The sequence below is a fragment of the Bemisia tabaci genome, chromosome 5 (genome assembly GCF_918797505.1).
Source record: "Bemisia tabaci chromosome 5, PGI_BMITA_v3".
Taxonomy (NCBI): domain Eukaryota; kingdom Metazoa; phylum Arthropoda; class Insecta; order Hemiptera; family Aleyrodidae; genus Bemisia; species Bemisia tabaci.
The window spans coordinates 44,585,772-44,607,961 of NC_092797.1; the positions used below are offsets into that span (position 1 = coordinate 44,585,772).

Consider the following 22,190-nt stretch of genomic DNA (forward strand, 5'->3'; position numbering starts at 1 on the left):
GATAGTTTGATAGATATATATCTGTTTTCACTCCCTGTCGCTGCTCGTCTATAAAGCAAGTGTGATTCCTCAATCACAAACCCTTTCCACTCTAATGATTTAGGAATCATTAACATTTCTTTGGAATTTTACAATTGCCACATGCTCTAAATTAAAGAGACAAGCCATGTGAGTTTTTTCCACTAGAGCTAGGCACTTTCGGAAAAACCAAGGAGTTAAACCCTCAAATCTAAAAAACTTCCACAACTGTTCCTTTTTTTTATGTCACCTGGAGGTACTTTTTTCCGAATGAGTGAAATAAGTTTCCACACGTTATTTACATCCCCCATACTCGTATTTTATACACCCGGCTTCTTCAGGTGTCCAAAAAAACTTCAAGTCGGAAAATTCCGCTCATTCTATGGTCTCAACCGAGGTCAGGGTGTCTAGCATTAGAACTTTCCAGATTTTCCCGATTCTATCAGGATTTGAGAAGAGTCGGCCATCTGATTGGATTCTTTTATCAAACTATTTTTGTGAGGTTACATTCGCCGAAATTCAAATCCACCAAAATCAGGATTTGGAAAAATTATGAAATCAGGATTCAGCAATTAAAAATCAGGAAAAATTAGGATTTCCCAAAATAGAAAGAAACTAGACACTCTGGTAAGGGAGGAACCCCCCCTCCTCTCGCGCGGAATACCGCGCTTGCTTTACGCGCCATTTTCAAAAATTGGCGCGCTGCGTTGCACCCTTCTCCGCGCGCGCGCGAACGGACCCCAGCAGATTTCCGTACGCGTCGTAACTTTTAATTGACTTGCCGAGAATTCTAGCAGCTTCCATTAAATTTCTCCAGAAAAATTGTTCCCATTACCTCAACATTCGCTGAACGGAAGAATGTGACAGTGATTCATCAGGGTCGTGAACTCGCAACCCTTACGGAGCAGCCCAGGAATCAATGAGATCCGTCAGGAGCAGTTGCCAGGGCAACCAATCTTCTCCCCCCTCCTCCCCCTCCCTTCTCGAGTCTCGGACGGCGCAAGATTTTCCCGGGATCAGGAGCATCGGAGTTTCCCGTCACTCCCGATTTTCCATCATGTCAATCTTCAGTTGCTTGAAATAATTCGTCTTTATCACTTTGGTGAGTTTTCTTTTCCTTCATTAAGGGTGGTTTATTTTCGTATGACTCTTAACTCATTATTCCTCCCTCCAGACTACAGAGCATCCGCATGCTCAGCAAAGTTTTTATCTCTGGAAGTCTCTCCTCTCTGTACCCACTATTTTTCCGTGAAAGAAGAAAAATTTTTAAAAAAAATTGAAATTTTTAGTGCAGAATATTTTTGGGGGGATGGCAGGAAAAAACTGAATATTTGAGGGTCGCACCCTGTCTGTTGCTTGATTTACTTATCTCCCTTTTAAATTTTTTGTAATTGCGACTTTGTTTGTTCCAATTAATCATTTGTTGTCAATTTTTTTCAGAGAGAGGTTACTATCATCTCAGTAGGTACCTGCCGAGTCTTTCGAATTTCCTCCAATCGGATTTAGATTTGATTTCTTAGAAAATGGAGGAAATTGGACGGCAGAAGATTTGTTTATCTCCTCTCTCAAAGTTGTGACACTCAATGGTTCTAAGTGTTCGTCCGTTTATTTGTGAGGAAAAGAATGGGGATGGTCTCATTATCTAACATATCTCATGGTCACAATGCAAATTTTAATTTGCTAAAAATTCCTAGGGACACGTGAAAAATTACTTTTGGAAGTAATTTTCAAGGTTTTTTCAAGTTTCAAGTGTCACTAAAACTGCTTAATCAATTAAAAATATTATTTTTTGCCTCTTATTGTATTGAGTAAATACAGTGTTTGTTTAATTTTATCATTTTTTTTATTGTATAACCCCCTTTTTCCAGGAAAATGAAGCAAATAATTGCTCCTGCACTGCATCTGTTGTTTAGCATCGCATGTCTACATTATGTGTCAACAGACGCTCGCAACCCCTCAACGTTTTACATAGGTGGAGTTCTCAGCAACAATGAAAGTCTCGCGCACTTCAAAAACATAATATCGGTGAGTAAAACATTTATTATTGTGAATAACAATCTAATAAGCTGCATTATTTTAATTCAGCTGTGGATTTTTGTTTGACTTAGATCAAATATTTGTTTTGTCTAACACTGTTGTATTTTGATAATTTTCTTAGGTGCTGAATTTTGACAGTACTTTTGTCAACCGTGGAGTAACGTTTTATGATGCTGCCATTCTCATAGATGCCAACCCCATTCGCACTGCCCTAAACGTGTGCAAAGATTTGATCGGGAGTAAAGGAGTAAGTAATTTTTCAGTTGAAGTGTTAGTTCATTACGGAATTTTTCATCGTCTTCACATATTCGTTTATTTTGCCTCTCTTTCATACAAATGCAGTTAGGTTTTCTCTTAATATAATCCTTGTTCTAGAAACTCTACATACCCCCAACTCTCTCAATCAAGTTTCTAAGAGTAAGGTCATAATCATTAATACCTGTGCAAATGTTCATACACAAGAGTTTGTGATGGATTATGCAAAAGTGAAGCCTTAGTCCGAAATTCCGTAATGCACATGTTTCATGACAGAAGAATGAGGATGGGAAACCAAATTGTTTGGCCAACTGCCCAGGGACTAAAAAAAGAAAAAAAGATATCAGTATCATTTGGGTTCAGAATTTTATGAAATAGCTGTTATTTTTCCAGAAGAATGATCAATCATTGCTTAAAATTTTTGTTTTGTTATAACTGCTTCTAAAATAAGTACTAAAATGTAAGAAATATTTTGAATTTTTTTTTTTTTTTATGAACAGGTGTATGCTGTTATTGTATCTCATCCTCTCATAGGTGATCTCTCTCCGGCAGCTGTCTCCTACACCAGTGGCTTCTATCATATTCCAGTTATTGGAATATCCTCTAGAGATTGTGCCTTCTCCGATAAAGTAAGTCTCAGTATGAAATTTTCAGAATAAAATAATATAGATGTCCATCATTCCATTATTGCATTTTGTATATCTAAAACACCCACCTCAATTTTTTATGGTCAACTGATTTGCCTCCATAGTCGTAGATCCTGATGTAGATCATAGGATAATAGAAAACTTTAAAACTGTATTAATTCAAAATGTGAAATATTAAAAAGTTTTGTGTAAATATCCCTTTACAATTTTAATTTAAAGTTTCCGTTAGAGGACTCAAATGATATATACCCAGCAATTTTTATTGTTTAAATTACATCAGTAAAAATAAAATGGCTTCCTAATCTGCATGATCTCTATTTTTCAGAACATTCATGTCTCATTCCTGCGGACTGTTCCTCCGTACTCTCATCAAGCTGATGTGTGGGTTGAATTATTGAAGCATTTCAACTACATGAAGGTACGCTCAGCAGCCCAGCTTTCCTGCTTGATATCAGGCTTTTCTATTTTTAACTCACGCATTTTTGTTATTTGTCCAAGTACTCTGCTAAGACATGGAAAATTTTTGGGAACGCAAAATTAAACAGCAAAAATAATAATAATAATAGTAATAAGAATCAAGAATTTAAAATTGAAATTGTGTCAAGAATTGTCAGCAGGAAATTACCATTTTAAGAAACTTTGGTAAAAAAAACTCGCATATTAATACAGTATTGACCCATACATTAGAGAGGAACGGAGAAAGTTTGTGGGCCCCTATTCTCCCAGGAAACTATGATCTTCTTTCCCTTCCTCCACCTCTAAGTACGTCCCCTCAATTTACTTCAGTTTAAAATAAACCAAATTAAATTCAGCAACCTGCTAATTACCATTCTCAGTAGATTCATTGCTGCCAAAATCCAGTCGTTTGGAGATTAAATGTATCAGTGAATGAGGTTGAAACTAAGAGGTGCCTTGTAATCTTACCAAGAAATGTGATGAATTGATGCTCTTTTTTAAGTTGAAATATTTTTATGTCAAAATTATGAAAGTAATGATATTGAACTAATTTTTCCAGGTAATATTCATCCACAGTTCAGACACAGATGGTCGGGCGCTACTTGGACGCTTCCAGACAACATCACAAAATCAAGAAGATGACGTTGAAATCAAAGTCCAAGTATGTACTCTTTTATATCTATTTTGTATTGAGTGTGCGTGTGAGCGTGTGGTCTAGTATTGAATTGTTAACCCAAAATGTAAACCCAATGTTGTTGTATGTAGACCTCTATGGCCTGGCATTAAAACAAGACCTGGCATTTAAACAAGATTTACCATATACAATGCAATAACTCATCACCGAGGTTGAATCCATCCCTTTCAAAAATTTGTCTAGAAATTATTTGGGAGTCTGACTAAGGAAAAATCGCAGATCTTCTATGAGGAACATCATTTAATTAAACTTTCTGTGAAATCAAAAGAGCATCAACAATGAAATTATGGAAATATGTATCTCATTTTTAGTTTTGATGTTCCATTTTTTCCTCCAATTTTATCATAATTTTGTACAAAATAGACTGTACAGAGAATTTACTCAGGAAAACAAATTTAAGTATGGGAAAGTTTTTTTGCATTAGTGATGATGAGTCATCCTTCAAGCAAAGGAATATACTTTTGCTTCACTTACCCAAAAATTTCTCTTTCAAGTGGCTCAGACGAAGTAATTTCATAGAACAAAATAGTCTTACGTCAATGTAAAGAGTCTATAAAGCTTTGTATCTTTCGTAAAACTAGGACTTTGCATCCTAAATGTTTAGATTATCACTCAAAAATCTGTGATTTTAGTCGTCTTTTTGTACTTTGACTGTCTTGTGTACCTCTATCTCCTTGAATATTTCTGGTTAATTTTATTTCCAACATGTCAGATTTTTTCATGGAATGAATGAACCATGAGCCTCCTATTCTCTTCAGTAGGTTTTCCTTTCTTCCCCAAGAAACTTTACTATCCGTCTTAAGACCTTTCTCTTCAGTTATCTTTCATAACTGATTTTACTGAGAGTATAAGTAAGTCAAACTTTAATTTGTAATCAAATTTTACTCGTTTATGTCTTCTCTGTTCCATAATCTGCTTACTGCGAATCATAGTAAACTTGTTTCAAATCTCCATGCTTACATTAGGATTTTGTTGATTAGGCTCAATTTCACTGAATGAGTTTGTAACTCAAATTTTTCTTACTTATCCACCCTTTCTTTTTTTTCTTTTTCTTTTTTTGTCCTTTATCACACCCTAGGATGCTTTAAATCTGATCAAATTTCTCCAAGTTCTTCAACTCCTAGCAATTGATTCCTTCAATTGATTCTCCCTATTATTTAATTGTAATATTGAATATTTGCATGCACGCAACTTTTGTTTTTATTTTCGTGTTTTGGCAATGAAAAATCCAAATTTGCATGCAGTAATTTTCTAAACCCTGGTGGCTCATTTTGAATGTCTCTCTACAATTATGAATAAGTGAGAACTCCTAGAAACTAACTGATAATTCTTTCATCATAGATATAAAACCTGCCCTGCTTCCTGCTCCCTTTTCTCAGACAAAATCCAAAACTTTCGAGTAATCTTGAAAGTTGTATTTCTTCTTTCATTTCCTTTATACATACATACTTTTTAAAAGTTCTATTCGCAGTTATGTCTTTAAAAAATTTAAAAAAATTGATTGACTGAAACTCCTAATAAACAGAAATCACATTCCTAGATCAAGCTCAGAGTCCCATCCTATCAAACTCTATCATGGTTTTTAGTTGATAAATCTGAAATCACTCAGCTATTTTTATTTAAATGTTATTCTTGCTTGCATTTCATCTCGCCCCAATTTTCAATTATATTCAACTTCAAATTTGTTGCTTCTTATTAAGAATGGTATCAATCCTATGTATAACTACTGAGTTTTTCTTTCAACATGCACCTTTTTTTCTCTGTTTACTCTTAATATATAAAGCTACTCTCTTGAAATGAAATGTGAACTGGTCAAATTTTTATTTCATTTATTCTTTTTTTTTTTTTTTTTTTTTAATTTATTTATTATTATTTTCTTCTTAATTTTTCCCCATTTTTCCCCTATTGGCTATGAGCTGCAACTTTTGCTTTGTCTTTAACTTCTCAGCATAATTAATGATTTTTTAGTGCTTGATTTTTGTCACCTGAGTCTTGTAATTATTACTAAAGAAATGTGTATATTGTCGTGTTAGAAAATCATATTGCATCTATAGGTGTGTGTTGCTATTAGTGTTATGATTTGATCATCAAATTATATTACTTTTGAAAATTTGCACAGAGTACTTGAAACATGAATAATAGTCTGATTCAGTGACTGAAACATTTGATATTCAATACAACTAATGACTCTGCCCAGAACAAACGGACTGTTTTGATATCAATGTTTAAGGGTAGCACAGTTTAACGGTGTATCAAATGATGCAAGCTACTAAATAAGTCGATTTGGTCTAGTAGGAAGGTCACAGAAAATCATGCCTTCAGTCTTGAGCAGACACTCCCCACAGGTTGGTACAAAAAATGGCTTATGAGTTGTAGACAAATTGTAAGTTTTTTCGAGTCCCCTCATTAAATTATTTTTTTGTCCATGGAACATCTCATAACAATATTAAAAAATAATCAAACATTTCAACTAATGTTTGCTCAGACCCCCTTCCTAATTGAGTTCTCTGGTCAGTCACCTGTTCTAACCGCCATTTTTAGTTTTAAAGTCTTGTCCGAAAAATTGATTGTTGCATTCGATTCATTTAATGCAACCTTAATGGCTAGGGAATTCTGAATTCCTATAAGTTTCCAAACCACCATTCTTATCAAGTTCGTGTATAAATGCAGAACCAAAATTTTGAAACACCTCAATTTGACTATATTTTGCAATAAAAAACTTAATACTGTTTTTTACTCATTTTAGAAACAATATATGAGTCTCTAATTTCCTCATGCAGATAAGTGCTCTTATGAATACATTAGAAACAGTAGTTTCTTATTGCAAAATATTGTCCAATTGAATTGTCGTGATGTCTTTGTTTCGGCATTTATAATGAGAGACTATCCAAAGAGAATGAGTCATCTTGATTAAATACAGACTTCTCTTAATACTTCTCTCGTTTTTGTGTTTAGCTTAAATTTTCTAGTGGCATGCCTGTTAGATGTCCTTGCATGTAAAGCTGATGAAATTCACTGACGCAAATGCTTATTAGAGTGGCTCAGAGAACTTAAATGATTCTCACCTGACCACTCGAGATTCATTGCAGGTGGAGTCCATCATAGAGTTTGAACCTGGCCTCGATACATTCCATGATCAGCTCAAGGAAATGAAGAATGCTCAAGCACGCGTCTATTTAATGTATGCAAGGTGAGTGTTTAAACTAGAATTCTTGGTTACGCCTGCAAATCAAGATCTCTTCACCAGGGTGTCTACTAGTCTGGAAAATCTAGAAATAGTACTGATTTCTCAAGGGCGGTCTGGAAGCACTGAAAAAGTGCGGAAATTCTGCAAGGAGGTCTGGAATTTTTTCCTTCACACCATGCGTGTTTTTTAATAAAGCCTGAAAAGTATGCAATCCCCTGCGTGTTGATTCTTAGAGTATTATTTGCCTACAAAATCGCGATTGTGCAGTCAGTTGATTTTTAAGCCACCAATGGAATATTGCGACTACGTTATTTTTGTCGCAATTTGAGCGAGAATTTCAAACTTTTGAAATTTTTCGAATTTTGTCTAATAGGGGTATTAAAAAGTGTTGTTCTTCTGTTGAGGAGGTACTGAATTTCTTGGGAATGTACTGAAAAAGTACTGTAAAAGTACTTATTTTTGGCCATCCTGTTTCAGTAGACAACCTGTTTACATTTCTCCCATAACTGCTTTAAATTTTTTGAAGAGAAAGTCCCAAAATTCTCTATGGGCATTTGCGAAGGGCCTTTAGTCGAGGTTTTAATTAAAGCTCTACACAATATGTTTTCTTTTCAAAATGTTACAGAAAAAACGAATCACATGATGAAAAGTCTTGAAATCAATTCCTGAACAAAATATCATTGTTTACAATCAACATCGGTTGAACAGTAAAAATACTTTTTATACTTCGACTTCCAATTGATGTGTGAAATAAACCTTGTTAGTGGGTATTATGTTGAGGGGTTAATTTCTAAACTTTTCATTTTGTTAATCGTTTTTCTATGTAAAATTCTGGAGAGGAAACACGCATCATTTTTTTCTAGTTCCAGCCTTGTCTAGTAGCTCCTTTTTCTGAATATATCTAAAATTGCATAAAAAGATGCTTGTGGACGAAAAAATAGGATTAGACCCACAAATAGAATGTTATTTTGCCCCCAAGTCTCAAGTACTTTTAATCGGGTATGGTTTTAAAGAAACCTGCTCATAGCGTAAAACTTTTCTGCCTCAAAATTTTCCCCGCTGCTGTGGGCCTGTATGGATTTATCGCCAAGCTTCAACAGTCGGACAAAAGTTAATACAATTTTCTGCCAGGAAAAATTGACTCAAAATTGCCCATAATCGTGAGTTCCATGATTTGGGAAAAAAGTGACACTATCAAGCATTTGAAAATGAATTCATTTTTTAAGTAGTTTTTCAAATTTGTGTGTCATACATTTTTTCAAGTAGTCTCAATAAAAGCTTTCAAATTCTACTGTAATTATATTTAAGTTTAAAAAAGTTGATTTTGATCATTTTAATGATCTGCACAGAAATTTCTCTCAAACTTTGATGCGGTATATTATGGAGCATAAAACATTCTCACACAGGAAGGAATACATCAAGAAAAACGGGTCCGTGTCAAGTGAAAAAATTACCCTTCATCAGTGTCAATTCCACCGACTTTAGTGCACTATAAAGATAATAGGCAATTGCTAATATCATTTTAATTTGTCAGGTTCTTTTGCCTCATTCTCATAAGCCTGCATTTATCCATGAAATATTTTCATCCTCTGAATTTTTGTTGCAACCATTCTAAATTTATACTCTTCAAATACCATTCCAGCAGTAAGAAGGATGCTGAAGTAATATTCCGAGATGCGGAGGCTCTAAACATGACCGATGCTGGTTACGTCTGGATAGTAACTGAACAGGTCCTCAATGCAAGTAATGCCCCTGAAGGGATCATTGGACTTAGACTCATGAATGCAACAAGTGAAGAGGCACACATCAAAGACAGTGTGTAAGTTCCTTTAATTTTTTTTCTTTTGGGTCAGGAGAGGGGGTAATGCGTTTAACGTATTTCAACATACGTATTTTGAACATCCAATTTTTCATGCTGAGATACCCTTTTGAACATCATGAAAAAAATCTTATCCATTTCTAAGACAGATTTAATTTTTGGAAATTTTAGTGTGAAAGATATGTTCAGACAAATTGTGTACTCTATTATTGCCGCATTTTGGAAATGAGGTTACTTTCTAGTTTTAACGAGTGTTTTATCTTCGCCCTGAAATGTTTGTACCCGCTATTTTATTTTTACGAGTCTCCTACAGTTCTTCAGGAGCCATGAAGATTTTTGATAATGTAGGGGACATTTTGCGGAGAGCAAGATCTTGATAAAAATCAAGGATGCGCAGTATTTTTAAGCTCCAGAACTCGATTTCAAGTTGCATTTCAGTTTAGATTTTAATAAAGCTTTAGATCTGATGAACTTATCACCAAATCGATGACATAGATAGAGGTGCAGAAAACAGATCACATTAGAGCACCTAGTTCATGCGACCTCCGCCCTACCTTTTTCAGATGTTCTTGAAGTCTACATAGCCCTGCTCCTTCGGTGAAGGAATGTAATTTATTACTAGAATTTACAGTTCATGAGGCATAGGTCATCATCGTACCTCTCCAATTGACACTTAGATAGAAAAAAATTCAAGTAAACTGTTGTTCTCTTTTTCAGACATGTCTTAGCCTCAGCTCTAAGGGAAATGAACAAAACTGGAATCATAACAGAGGCTCCACAAGACTGTGACAATTCAGGATCCATCTGGGAAACTGGAAAAACCCTTTTTGAGTAAGACAGTGTACACCTATTATCTTTTAGCATCTTTACTAGCTCACCTAAGAAGAAACTTATATGTATGAATGACCCAACTGGTCTGCTACTGCTACTAAGTGATGCATTTTATTTTGTAGCCTTGATAGTAATGTTTGACCATTGTAAACATTGTTAATCATCAAGTCAGTAAATCAAGTTGAGACATTTATACTCTGTTATTTTTTCAAAGCTCTTGAAAATAAAATATTCAGATGATTAAATACTAATCAATAATAACAGTAAAGTCGATAAGTTAGTCTCGAGTATTTGAGCAATCTTCAAACTGGCTTAAGTCTGGTTTGGTTTGCCCTCTTTTGAGTGTAATTCATGTCAAAATATTCCAAGAACACTGCTCTATGCTTTCGTAACAGGTGGTAGAATAGTGCTGGGTCCCTACCATTAGTGTGAACAACTATTACGGTGAATTATTTAATTTTTAATATGTTTTCATTCTTTAGTATCAATAACTCCTTTTATGGACAGAGGTCCCTTTTCCCATCAATACTCACACATCATCAATTTTTTTTTCCTGCAATCTTAAGCTAATAAATAAAATTTGTTCTTGTAATCTTAATTTCTATGTCCTCTCTTGACAGATACGTGCGGAAACAAGTTTTGTTGAATGGAGCGACAGGGAAAGTTGCTTTTGATGATAGCGGAGACAGAATTTTTGCAGAGTACGATGTAGTTAACCTACAAGAGGGAAAGCGTATTGTTCCAGTTGGACAATATTACTTCAATGCAGTAAGACTAAGTTCCTAATTTTTTCTCTCATTTTTTTATTTTTCAATTTTTTGTCTCTTGTCTCTTAAAAACGATGAAGAAACTATGTCCTCTTTCTAATAATAAAGTACAACTCTCTTGAGGCTTTTATGAGATGCCAATGTATCTTTTTACGATTAAAAAGTTCTCTGTAGTAAATAGTAGTGTTCATTGGGGTAATATACTTATGATTTTGCTGAAGATTTATTGGTTATGAGATGAAAATCAGAAATTAATATTTTTAGTAATTGTAGTATTTTTTTAATTGGAAAAGTCCAAGGAACTACTTTGTTGATGAATTTTTCCCTTCTTCTCTGGCAACTTCTGGCTTCTTCTCTGGCTCTTTTTTTCAATGGGGCACTACAGAAGGTATATACTGAAACCCTCAATCAAACGTTTCCTCTCAAAAATTGTACGTAAATTATGATTCACACAATGAAAAGTTTGTAAATCTACTTTTTGAGAGGATAGGTGTAAGTATTTATAATTAACGTTACTTAAGTGTCAAAATACAAATGGCATCATGTGTGCAATTCATGTTCCACTTGATCAGCGTCAGCACACTTGTTGATATGTTGCTTAAAAAGAAAGAAAAAAAGAAATTCTTGTTGATAGTTCTGTTATCTGTTTATAGGAACAAAACAAAATGAAACTACGCATTGATGATGGAAACATAACCTGGCCTGGCAGGTTGCAGTCTAAACCAGAAGGATTCATGATTCCAACTCATTTGAAGGTTCTTACCATTGAGGAAAAGCCGTTTGTCTATGTCCGAGAACTCTCAGGAGCCGCTGAAGCTGCGGGTGAAGGGTGTGGGCCTGAGGAAATACCTTGTCCACATTTTAATTCATCTGATGAAGGTAGTCAAAAGTTCATAAATTTCAATTAATTCCGTACTGCTTAAAATCACACATTTCAATCATTACAATAAATTATAAGGGTAAAAACATTTTCATGTGCTCAGTATGTGATGAAAACCCCACTGCGGAAAGACTGAAAATTAAAATATTGCTATCTTAGCAAAGAGGAGTGTTGTATGAATATCACACAGCACTTTTTGACAGTTAAATTTTTAGCATCGGCACTTCACAGGCACCAATGAATGTTGTGAAGACAACTACATAACCATCTTTTTCTTTTAAATCATAATTTTGTTGAAAATGAATAAAAATTCAGCTTACAGTGATTGACTGCTCAGCTTTTTGCTGAGAAATTTTGAAGATAGGAGTCAGGCATGAAATTCTGTCTGAAAAGCCTCTTATTTTGATATTCTTTCTTGAATTTTTAGATTCGCGAACATTTTGTTGCCGAGGGTACTGTATCGATCTATTGCGGCAGCTCTCACAGACCATCAATTTCACCTACAACCTAGCTCTATCGCCTGACGGTCAATTTGGCAGCTACCTAATTAAAAATACCTCTGGTAAGAAATGGCCAATCAAATTTCTAAAATGTAAAAATAATGTGGAACAAAAAATGATTTATTTCAATCCAATCCCTTGCAACCTCAGGATCCTCCTAAATTTTCATTGGAAATTTGATTTTGGTGTCAGCTCCCATTTTTCCATTATCAAAGAGAACTATGAACTTTTTTAATGCAGTCTGAAAGAAATAGACAAATTTATGATCTGAATTATGTAATTCAGAAAAAATTATCAGTTTACTTATGCTTTTACAACAAGAAATAAAAGGACGCAATCATCTCCTTAAGTTTTTTAATCAAGCTCTGAAAGTACTTTTAATACAAAAGTCATAAGTATTTTTGTTTTAGGAAGAGAATTTAAAATTAAATTTTCTACTTTTTTTCTTCTTCTTTTTTTTGGACTATTAACACGAGATTCTAAACTTTGAAAATGTAAATGAACAAAAAATGAGTTGTATCAAAAACTCTAATTTTCAAATTACCTGATTTTATCAAAAAGGTAAACATTTATCTGATTTTAACATTTACCAATGCAAGAGAAAATTTTCATTTTCAAGAAGAGAGCTAGTTTGATGAAAGAGGATCTTGAGGGGCTGAACGATCCGCTACTCCCTGTCCTAGTTCTGGAATCTGACTGAGGGTGCGCTGCGAGCACCCCCGGTCGTCACCTGCTGAAGATTGGAGCAGTTAGGCTCCCGAAACAAATTTGTCCTTTTTGTTAACATCAGATAATTTGAAAGTTAAAGTTTTTGATATGACTCATTTTTTATTAAACTTTCTACGCTTTAAATGTCTTCATCATCAACAATTATTCTTATTTTAAGTTTATTTTCCTTCCTTTTTTCTGATCTACAGTTGGAGGGAAGAAGGAGTGGACAGGACTGATCGGAGAGCTAGTTGCTGAACGTGCTGACATGATAGTTGCTCCGTTGACAATCAATCCAGAGAGAGCAGAATTCATAGAATTTAGCAAGCCTTTCAAGTATCAAGGTATCACAATTCTAGAGAAAAAGGTAAGTCAAACAAAGTGTCATATACTGTATAAAAATAGCCCAAAAGTGATAAGAATCTATGTATGCATACAAAATTTATTCATGTATGCAAGCACTCAAAATTCAAGCCATCAATGTTGAGTTTGGATGTTTAATCTAAGTCAAACAAGTATAGGGGCTCAATTTTAACCAGCATACGAAACCTCTTGAGCTGTTATATTTATGAAATTAATGAATTCCAAGGATATTGAAAATAATCTATAACTCATGATCAGTAAATCAGAAACCTTATCTGTGTGGTAAAAAAGATTTCGTTCATTCCGAGCTTCATCTGTTTTCATACTTTTCAAAATATACTTGAATTTCAATTGCTACCACCTATATAATTTCTCTCTCATGATATGAAAGTGGAAGTTTTCTTCAAGAGTACCTATTCTTCAATCGATTTGGTCAAGGGCACATCGATGGTGAGACTCCTAAACCATGTATCTCGGTTCGCAACGTTGCAGACATCCTTCATACTTTGTTTTCTTAAATGGAGAACCACTCAACCTCAATGCTTAAAAACTTCCGTGCTTTTTCTTCTCAGTGCGAAGCAAGTTCTGAGGAAACTTTAAGAAATGATGTTAATTTGTTCTCCTTCAAAAAAATAAAGCAGGAGTGGATAATTTTAAACACTGTTTACGAGACACGTGGTTTGAAAGTTTCACCTTCGACGTGTATTGTAATGTTTGGTTTCACATCTTTTCTGATGATCGGTTTCCCTGCTGATGAAATAAAACAAGATTTTTCTATCTCAGAGTGACCCTATAAACTTTATCAGTATATTTTTTTAATGTCAGGGATCTTATTTTATTTTTTTCTTAATCCCTACCATAGCCATCCAGGTCATCAACCTTGGTCTCTTTCTTGCAACCGTTCAGCAACACTCTCTGGATTTTGGTCATGGTCTCTGTGCATGTCGTGGCCCTGGTCCTCTACTTACTCGACAGGTTTTCTCCATTTGGACGCTTCAAACTGTCCAACTCAGACAGTACGGAAGAAGATGCTCTGAACTTGTCAAGTGCAATTTGGTTCGCTTGGGGCGTTTTGCTCAACAGTGGTATCGGTGAAGGTAATGAAACATTATTTTCTTGTGGAATCAGGCAAATAGAAGCGAAAATTATACTATTACTCTCACGTGAACTGTCCAAATTGCTATGATGATAAACAGTTGCCATTTATATTGGATTATTCAATTTCAAGGATGGTAATACATCGTGATATCATCAGATCTAAAACTTGCGATCTTACTCGTTTAAATTGCAACTTCATCAATGTTGATATTCATTCAGGTCATTATTGGCATTTTATAAATGAGTCTGTTGCACTGTTTTTTTTACATAAATTCATTTTTGGAAGGTATGTGAGAAAAGAGAATAGCTGCCTTTTTTCAATTTTCATTTAATAAGATTTTAGATAAGCAAAATAATTTGAAAGCAGTTAAAAATCCAGCCCCCTTTCTAATGGAAAAATATCGCGCCAATAGATTTTGTAACGGCACAAAAAAAATTTGCTACTGTGTATCCTTTTACCCATGTTTGTTTATTGCCTTTCAGGTTGCAATTATGTATAGAAATTATGTGTCCCCACCGTGCTTGCAATATTATCGCTATTTGAAGTGAATGTTCTTGTTTTTTTTTTTGTTTTTTTTTTTGAAATCATTTGTTTGTGGTGGTGGTCATGCTGCATTGCATACAAGGTGGTTGAATCCAAGGTCATCGCCTTATCTGTATGACCTCATAAGTTTCAGGCCAATGAGAAGCGTTTCCTGTAAGTGCCAATCACACCTGCAAACTAGACGCGCATCTTGGGTGGCAAGTAAGCCTTGGGCTGTTTTTGGCAATCTCCGTAGCCTATCAGGTTGCAACTTGCCGCCCGTAACTCGCTCAAAGTAGGATTGGATCCTACTTTTTGCGTCTAGTAAGCTGGTGTATCTGGTGCTTTATACCCTCAATCGTATGCCGTTTTTTTAGTCAAAAAAGCTATTTTAAGCTTTTCTAAGCTTTGAAACGCATTGCTTGCTAAAATTAACTGTAGAAAGACTGCAAGGCAACTTATGGATCTTGCAGAAGACTTATTGTGATATAATGGCCTAGTTATTGATAATCCAGTGATTTTACAGTGATAAAGTAGAAATGAAATCACAACTTTATTCCAAAAACTGGTAACTGTTCTGTCATAAAAGTCTATTGTGAAAATAAGTTTTTGATAGGGGATGTTTACAAGCCTAGAAAGTCCAGAAAACGGAAAGTATTTTAATGACAGGTCTGGAATTCTAGAATTAGAAGTCGGTCAAGCTTTGTACGTTTCTACCTGCAAATAATCTTGTCCCTTAGTGTTTAGTATGAGATACGAGGAAACGACAAGCACAGTGAAATGGCTCAAAAACTGTCTCCAGTCTTTGCATCTGTAATCTCAATTTTAAATTTTCAGGGACACCACGGAGCTTTTCTGCGCGAGTTTTAGGCATGGTTTGGGCAGGATTTGCTATGATTATTGTTGCATCCTACACTGCCAACTTGGCTGCTTTCCTTGTCTTGGAACGTCCAAAAACGAAGCTCACAGGAATTAACGATGCTCGGGTATGTACTGAAATACTACAGATCTACATACTACTCATCTAATTTTGAGGCTTGGGAAGTTATCTAATGCTAAGCAAAAAGCACATTTTTTTAGGGTATGAAAGTTATTCACATCTGAGTTGGACGGAGTTAAACAGAAAGGAACCAAGCCACATCGGGATTGAACAGAAAAAAAGAGGTTTAAAGTTTGGCTCCTGCATAAGACTCAATGTAAAAGATAAACTTCAAGTTCAATTTCTGCAAAATTTGCTCTAACAAAAACTCTGAATTTTTGGCGATAGATAGTAGAGCAGTGGTTGAGTTCAAAACCACTCATAACTCAATTTTTCCCAAAATGTGGGTTGGTTCCTTTCTGCTTAACTCAGTCCAATTAGCCGTGCCACAGCTTGTAGCACTACTCATAAAAAATTATTGCAGTTTGCCAAAGTTTGTAAATCGCCTCCCGATGAATTTTAGCAATTAAAATGTGTGATCAATTTTTCTATCTGTCACATTCGTATCTCAAAACTGTAAGATTGAAATATAGTTTTAAACCTTTTCCTAGCTTAAAAATGAATTAAACTACTCGCAGCTTTCTCTTGAGGATACTTGAGAGCATTTTCAAATACCAGTCTTTCAATCCCGTTTGAATCAGTACGTTTATAAAAAGTAGAAGTTCAATTTTTTAAACTCGTTTTTTTTTTCATCTTTGACGGTATTTTTATATGACATTCGCCCTGCGCGTCTGTTATTTGTGTTCCAAGAAGCACACTACTGCTGCTTTCTAGGGTAATATTTTTAGGACAACCGGAGAGTTCAAAAATGAAAAAAAGAAGAAAAAAAACCGATTTTAAAACTGGACGCCTGCCCTTTTTAAAAGTGATGATTCATTTCACAAAAACTGCTCTCCTGCAAAATTTAGCATCTGAGAGTAAGGATTTCTTTTCCCAAAATCACAAGTTGATTTGCGGAAAAAATCAGGAACTATTCAAGAATTTTTCTAGCGTTTGTTCAATTATTCTAATGAAAATTCGTTTTATATTCTCTGTTTCAGCTTCGCAACACAATGGAAAATCTGACCTGCGCCACAGTGAAAGGCTCGGCAGTTGATATGTACTTTCGACGTCAGGTTGAGCTCTCAAACATGTATCGTACAATGGAGGCCAATAATTATGACACAGCTGAGGAGGCAATTCACGATGTGAAAATTGGGTAATTTGAATACTTTCCAACAGTTTTTCAATATTACCCTCCCCATTTTGCAGGATTTAATTTTAAGCTATTTTTCCGGGGTACAGATATATTTTTCCGTCAAATAAAATGTAAAAAGGTAAAATTTGCATGATTGTGACTTTATGACAAACCAATTTAACTGTAGGATCTGATAAACGAAAAAACACTGAGAAATGTGGCCCAAAAAAGTGGTAAAATAGTACTGGGTCTACATAATTTTGCAGAGAAAACAAGGCTAAAAATTCTGGTACCTACTCCTTAGAGCTGAAAAGTTTTGACTCCAATTGAAATTTTTTAACTTTTTGACCTCTTTCCCCTGCAAAATAGTGGGGACCCAACACTATTTTACCACTGTTTAACTGATAAATAGTTATCCTTACGTAACACAGACGAGGTGCAGATCAAGTTTGACTTTGAAAAAACGTTTTTAATCCGAAATTCAAAAGCAGAGCATCATTTTATTTTTATTAAGAATCAAATATCCTTAATAGGATATTTTTTTACTCAACTAGCAGGGACTCCATAAAATATCACTAGTTTTTTAGGAGAAGCTCTTTAATTATTATAGAGGTTGGAAATTTTTTCTAAAAAAAAGTCTTGGCTTTATGTCTTTTTTTAATTTTTTTTTTTTTTTTACGTTTCATTTCAGAAAGTTGATGGCTTTTATATGGGATAGTTCTCGACTTGATTTTGAAGCTGCTCAAGATTGTGAACTTGTCACAGCCGGTGAATTATTTGGACGATCAGGATATGGTATCGGTTTGCAGAAAGGATCACCTTGGTCTGATTTTGTGACACTGGCTATATTGGATTTTCATGAAAGTAATTATTTTTCACTCTTTTTTTTCATGTTTTCTGTGCATCAATTCATAGCTCTAGTGGTCAGAATTGGACTGCATCTCTGACTGAACATAGGAGAAGAAGGCCAAAAGTGAAAAATACAATATTTAAGATATGAATACCTACTACTGCTTAGAGGAGTCAAGTCCGTAACATTTCCTGGAAAAAACACCCGAAAATTCCAAAAATTGTCGGCGTTTTGATTTTCAGTAAGAATTTCTCTCCTGGAGAATTGGACCTTTCACTGCAAATCTCCTCTTCCTGTGCCCAGCCTCTTTTTTCGATTAAGATCTACCAGTATTGCAATACTACTGAGATTGTGCAACTTGTTATATCTCGCAAGAAAAATCAGAACATCTAACAGTTTCTATCTCCCAACCAAAAACCAAATAATTAAGTAAGAAAATTGCCTTGTAAATACATTTATTATTAATTGATTGTTACTTTATTGTAGACATTCAAGTTGTCTAATCTAATCAACATCACAATGCTCGTAATTTCTCATTGCAAAATGCAATCAAGTCTTGTCCAAACATTAAGTTGAACAGCAGAGTGCAATTGTCTCATCAGTAGTATCGTAGTGCATGCCATCAACTCTACGAAGAACATCTTATTCTAAAGAATCTGCGAATGATTAATATGAGTTGAAAGAGCATTTATTAGAAAGCTGGCCATTTCTGATGGCTTTCATCCGGGAATTTGAAGAGGCTCCCGTATAGATTGGTTTATGAATATCTTGGTGAGCAGATGAGAAAATAGAACAAAAATTCATACATTTTTATTTTCAGGTGGTTTCATGGAAAGTTTAGACAACAAGTGGATCCTGCAAGGCAACCAGCCGCAGTGCGAGCAGTATGAGAAAACACCTAACACTCTAGGCTTGAAGAATATGGCTGGTGTGTTTATTCTGGTAGCAGCTGGCATAGCCGGCGGTGTAGGCTTGATAGTCATAGAGATGGTTTACAAAAAACACCAAATTCGCAAACAAAAAAGGATGGAACTCGCACGGCATGTGGCAGATAAATGGCGTGGAGCTATTGAAGTGAGTTCTTCTATCTTGCAAGAAAGTCCATCATTTTTAAGTTTCCACCAAAAATGTTTATAAAAAAATTGTAATAATACTTACTGTAATATGCGTGTTTCATGAAGGAAATTGTTTTTTTGCTGGATGTTGTATCATCAATATTCAAAAAATTTATTTGAAAAAAAAAAAAAAAAATGATCATATTAAATAATGAGCTTAAATGTGTAAGTACAAATAATAGTAAGACATAATTGATGAAAGTTCAAAAATTTTTCTGTAATAATACTGCAAAATTAAGCAAAATTACAACTTTCCCACTGAAATATGTGTGCAATGGTATGCATTATCCCAACACTTTTATATTTGAGCACATGCAAAATGCAATTTAACAGTCAAAAGACGTTAAGGCATTAAAGCATTTGTGTCCTATGTCCTTATCTCACCTCACTGAAGGATTTTTAATGTCGTTTATTGGGTAAAAAAAATAAATAGAAGACTAAGTCAAAAATATCCAAAAACTTAAGATTAATGCCTGTTGTTATTGCAAGTATTTTGCTTATCAGTACCATGTGAATGCTAAAAAGTCATAAAGTCTCATTAAAACGATTGAAAACTAATCTAATTCATTTACTTGTTTTTACGTACTTTGTTCATAATACATCTCAATTTAATCAATTTTGTAATATGTTTTTGTATCTCCACAGAAACGAAAGACATTACGAGCAACGATTGCAGCCCAAAGGCGACTGAAATCCAATGGAGTCAATGACACGGGTGAAGTGGTGCCACGTGGAGTACTGCAAATAGTGAGCCCGATAAGATCCGTTGAGTCCTTACCAAGACATGTCATCGATGCACCAAGCCCTATTCGTGTCTGGCCCGGTAGCAACATCAGGCAGCGAAGGACGGATGAAATTCACTCGCCTCCAGCATACGATGCCCAGCCCAGTGACTTGATCGTCTGAAATTAATACCTGTAAGCTTTTTTTCGCCATAGAATTAAAAATATCTTCTGATCCAAGCAGCTTGGTTTTTCGGAGCTTCCAGATGTAAATTTGAATTTGTTCAACACTTTCTTATACTAGTAGCCGACCAAGTCGGATTTTTTTCTTCCGGTAAAAACTTGAAAGGAAACCTGTCAAATTTCGGATCAAAAAGCATTGTTGTGTTTCTTGACGAAAGTATTCAGTAAAATTCACTCGTTTTTTCTTTAAAAATATTGACCCTATTCAATGTTTTGAGATGCGTATGAAAGTCAAATATTATGCCGTAAACACTCCGCAAACTGCAGTGAAAAATCAAACACACAGAAGAACAATTTTGTAGTTACTTGAGAGTCAAAGAAACATTTCCTTACGTTGCAAGGAACAATATTGGAAAAGTAAATTTATTAGTCCTCTTGACGTACTGAGTAAGGGATCTGGCAACACTGTTTTTTATCCATTTAATCCATTAAAAATATCGTTTTAAGTGAGACAAGCTGTCTCGCCAAGAGTCAATCGTTTTACATGCACTTAGATTGAGGAAAAACAATGTTGCCAACTTTCGAGAATTGCCACTGCTAATGTCCTCTCGTGTTTTTGTGCAACAGAAAACTAATCAATATTTTGGGAGTGTATCTTTTTAAACTGAGTGGAAAATAGGCAGCGTGAACTACATCTACGTTCATTTTGGTCAAATCCATCCAAATACAACTACCAGGATATTTTATTAGCCATTAATTTTGTAAAAGATGTTTCTTTGAGTATTCGACGGGGGTCTTTTCGAATCTGCATTTTGCTTCAATTGCCTGATAATAAAGCCAGCAACTTGACTATTTTCCCCATGGAAAAAAGCATCCCCTGAATCAGCTAGGATTGCAGATAAGATAAAGTTAGCTTAAGAAGTCGTTATAGTAAGGAGAAAGACTTGAGGTCTCTGGAAAGGGAGCTTAATAAAGAAAGCATTGCCCATCATAGTGCTTTAAAAGGTTTACATTACTTTTGAACTTGCTTTGTCGATGATTCATCTCGCTAATGACATCTGAGTGATGTTGTTGAACATGAAATGGGTTTGCATCGCAAATCCTGCATCTATAAAGTTACCCACTGAATGGTGCCATTGTTAAATGTAGCTCATTAAGTATTTGTTCCATTTTTCTGCGAGCAGTAGCTCATATTGTTATGTCATGATTTTTACTGTTTTAGACACCCCTATTGTAAGGACTCTATTTTATTTTTTCAGAGAGAAAATTAATTTGGTGCAAATCTGGCGTTTTTTTAAACGCAATTAAATAGATTTTACGTCCTTAGATCAAAATTTTAGGGCTGGTATTTGAAGAAATTGTTCCTAAATAAGTGCTCAAGGATTATTTTAAGGTACGATTATTGATTTTTAGACTCCTCTAGACGCTGTATTAGTCACAAACAATAACTTAACCTTATTTCTTGAAATGAGCCTTACAGACAAATGAAATCAATTCATGTCTGATGTTCATTAGATATTTTCAGCAATTCAGTTGCTTGTCTTGCCATACCTTTAACATTGATTAACAAAGTCAATAGATTTGGTGAGCTCTTAATTATATTTGTCGCGCTTCACAAGAAATTATTCTACATACATCTTCATGTTTTAGATGAATGTTAGTTTGTAAGTTACAACGAAATCATTCCACGCAAATTTAATCTGAAATACTGTACCTATCGAAAATTGGACGTTGTTAAATTAAATTATTCAAATATTAACTAACTGGAGTCAGGCTAAATGTGAGCAAGTCTGACCTTGGTTGAACTCTATTGTCAATAGCATGTAACAAACTTCGAAAAATTCAAACTGTCGCATTGCAGTGTTAGGAGTTAAAAATGTGTTATTGTTCAGATTCAGCTTAAATAGGGATTTAATGCCCCTTGACATGCCTTGACAGCGTTCAGAGATTTGTCTCCAATGTGACAGCTTGATAATTGGACTACATTTAGCAATTCAAAACTAAAACTTCTGGCTTAGTTCAGAAACAACATATGGACCATCAGTTTCCCTGTGCACATAAGTGTTTTTACGGATAAGTCAGAGATTATTCCTAATTGCAAAATGAAGTCCATTTACGGTTGCTAATTGTTATCACTTTTTAATCTTTTAACGCCAAGAACCAACTTTCACCCTGACAAAGTATTGCTGTTGTCACTAATTCACACTTACTTCCATTTTTTTTTTTTTTTTTTTTTTTTTTTTTTTTTCCACTTTGTATACCTAAATTTTGACAGTGATAGTGATTGTTGTAAAATCGTAAAGAGCGTTCAATATATAGTTCTTACGTTTAATAAATTGTTTTTACACATTTCAAAGTCTCAGTCTATTTTTTAAAATCAT

General features: G+C 34.7%; 1 protein-coding gene across 3 annotated transcripts; it reads left to right on the forward strand.

Moving 5' to 3' along the window:
- The first annotated feature begins 383 nt into the window (after positions 1-383).
- Nmdar1 (glutamate ionotropic receptor NMDA type subunit 1) lies at positions 384-22,165 on the forward strand. Of its 3 annotated transcripts, XM_019043760.2 has the most exons (20): positions 384-1,120; positions 1,887-2,043; positions 2,177-2,302; positions 2,811-2,939; positions 3,283-3,375; positions 3,973-4,074; positions 7,143-7,297; positions 8,937-9,113; positions 9,831-9,944; positions 10,565-10,712; positions 11,365-11,590; positions 12,019-12,153; positions 13,009-13,166; positions 14,025-14,259; positions 15,621-15,769; positions 16,803-16,960; positions 17,631-17,803; positions 18,610-18,863; positions 19,550-19,821; positions 21,069-22,165. In XM_019043760.2, exons 2-19 carry the CDS (start codon positions 1,891-1,893, stop codon positions 19,808-19,810), a joined length of 2,946 nt encoding a protein of 981 aa, XP_018899305.2. In that variant the 5' UTR covers positions 384-1,120; positions 1,887-1,890; the 3' UTR covers positions 19,811-19,821; positions 21,069-22,165. The 3 variants fall into 3 exon arrangements, with proteins under 3 accessions (XP_018899305.2, XP_018899297.2, XP_018899314.2); XM_019043752.2 differs by having other exon boundaries at positions 387-1,120; positions 19,550-22,165; XM_019043769.2 differs by having other exon boundaries at positions 388-1,120; positions 7,197-7,297; positions 19,550-22,165.
- Positions 22,166-22,190: the final 25 nt, after the last annotated feature.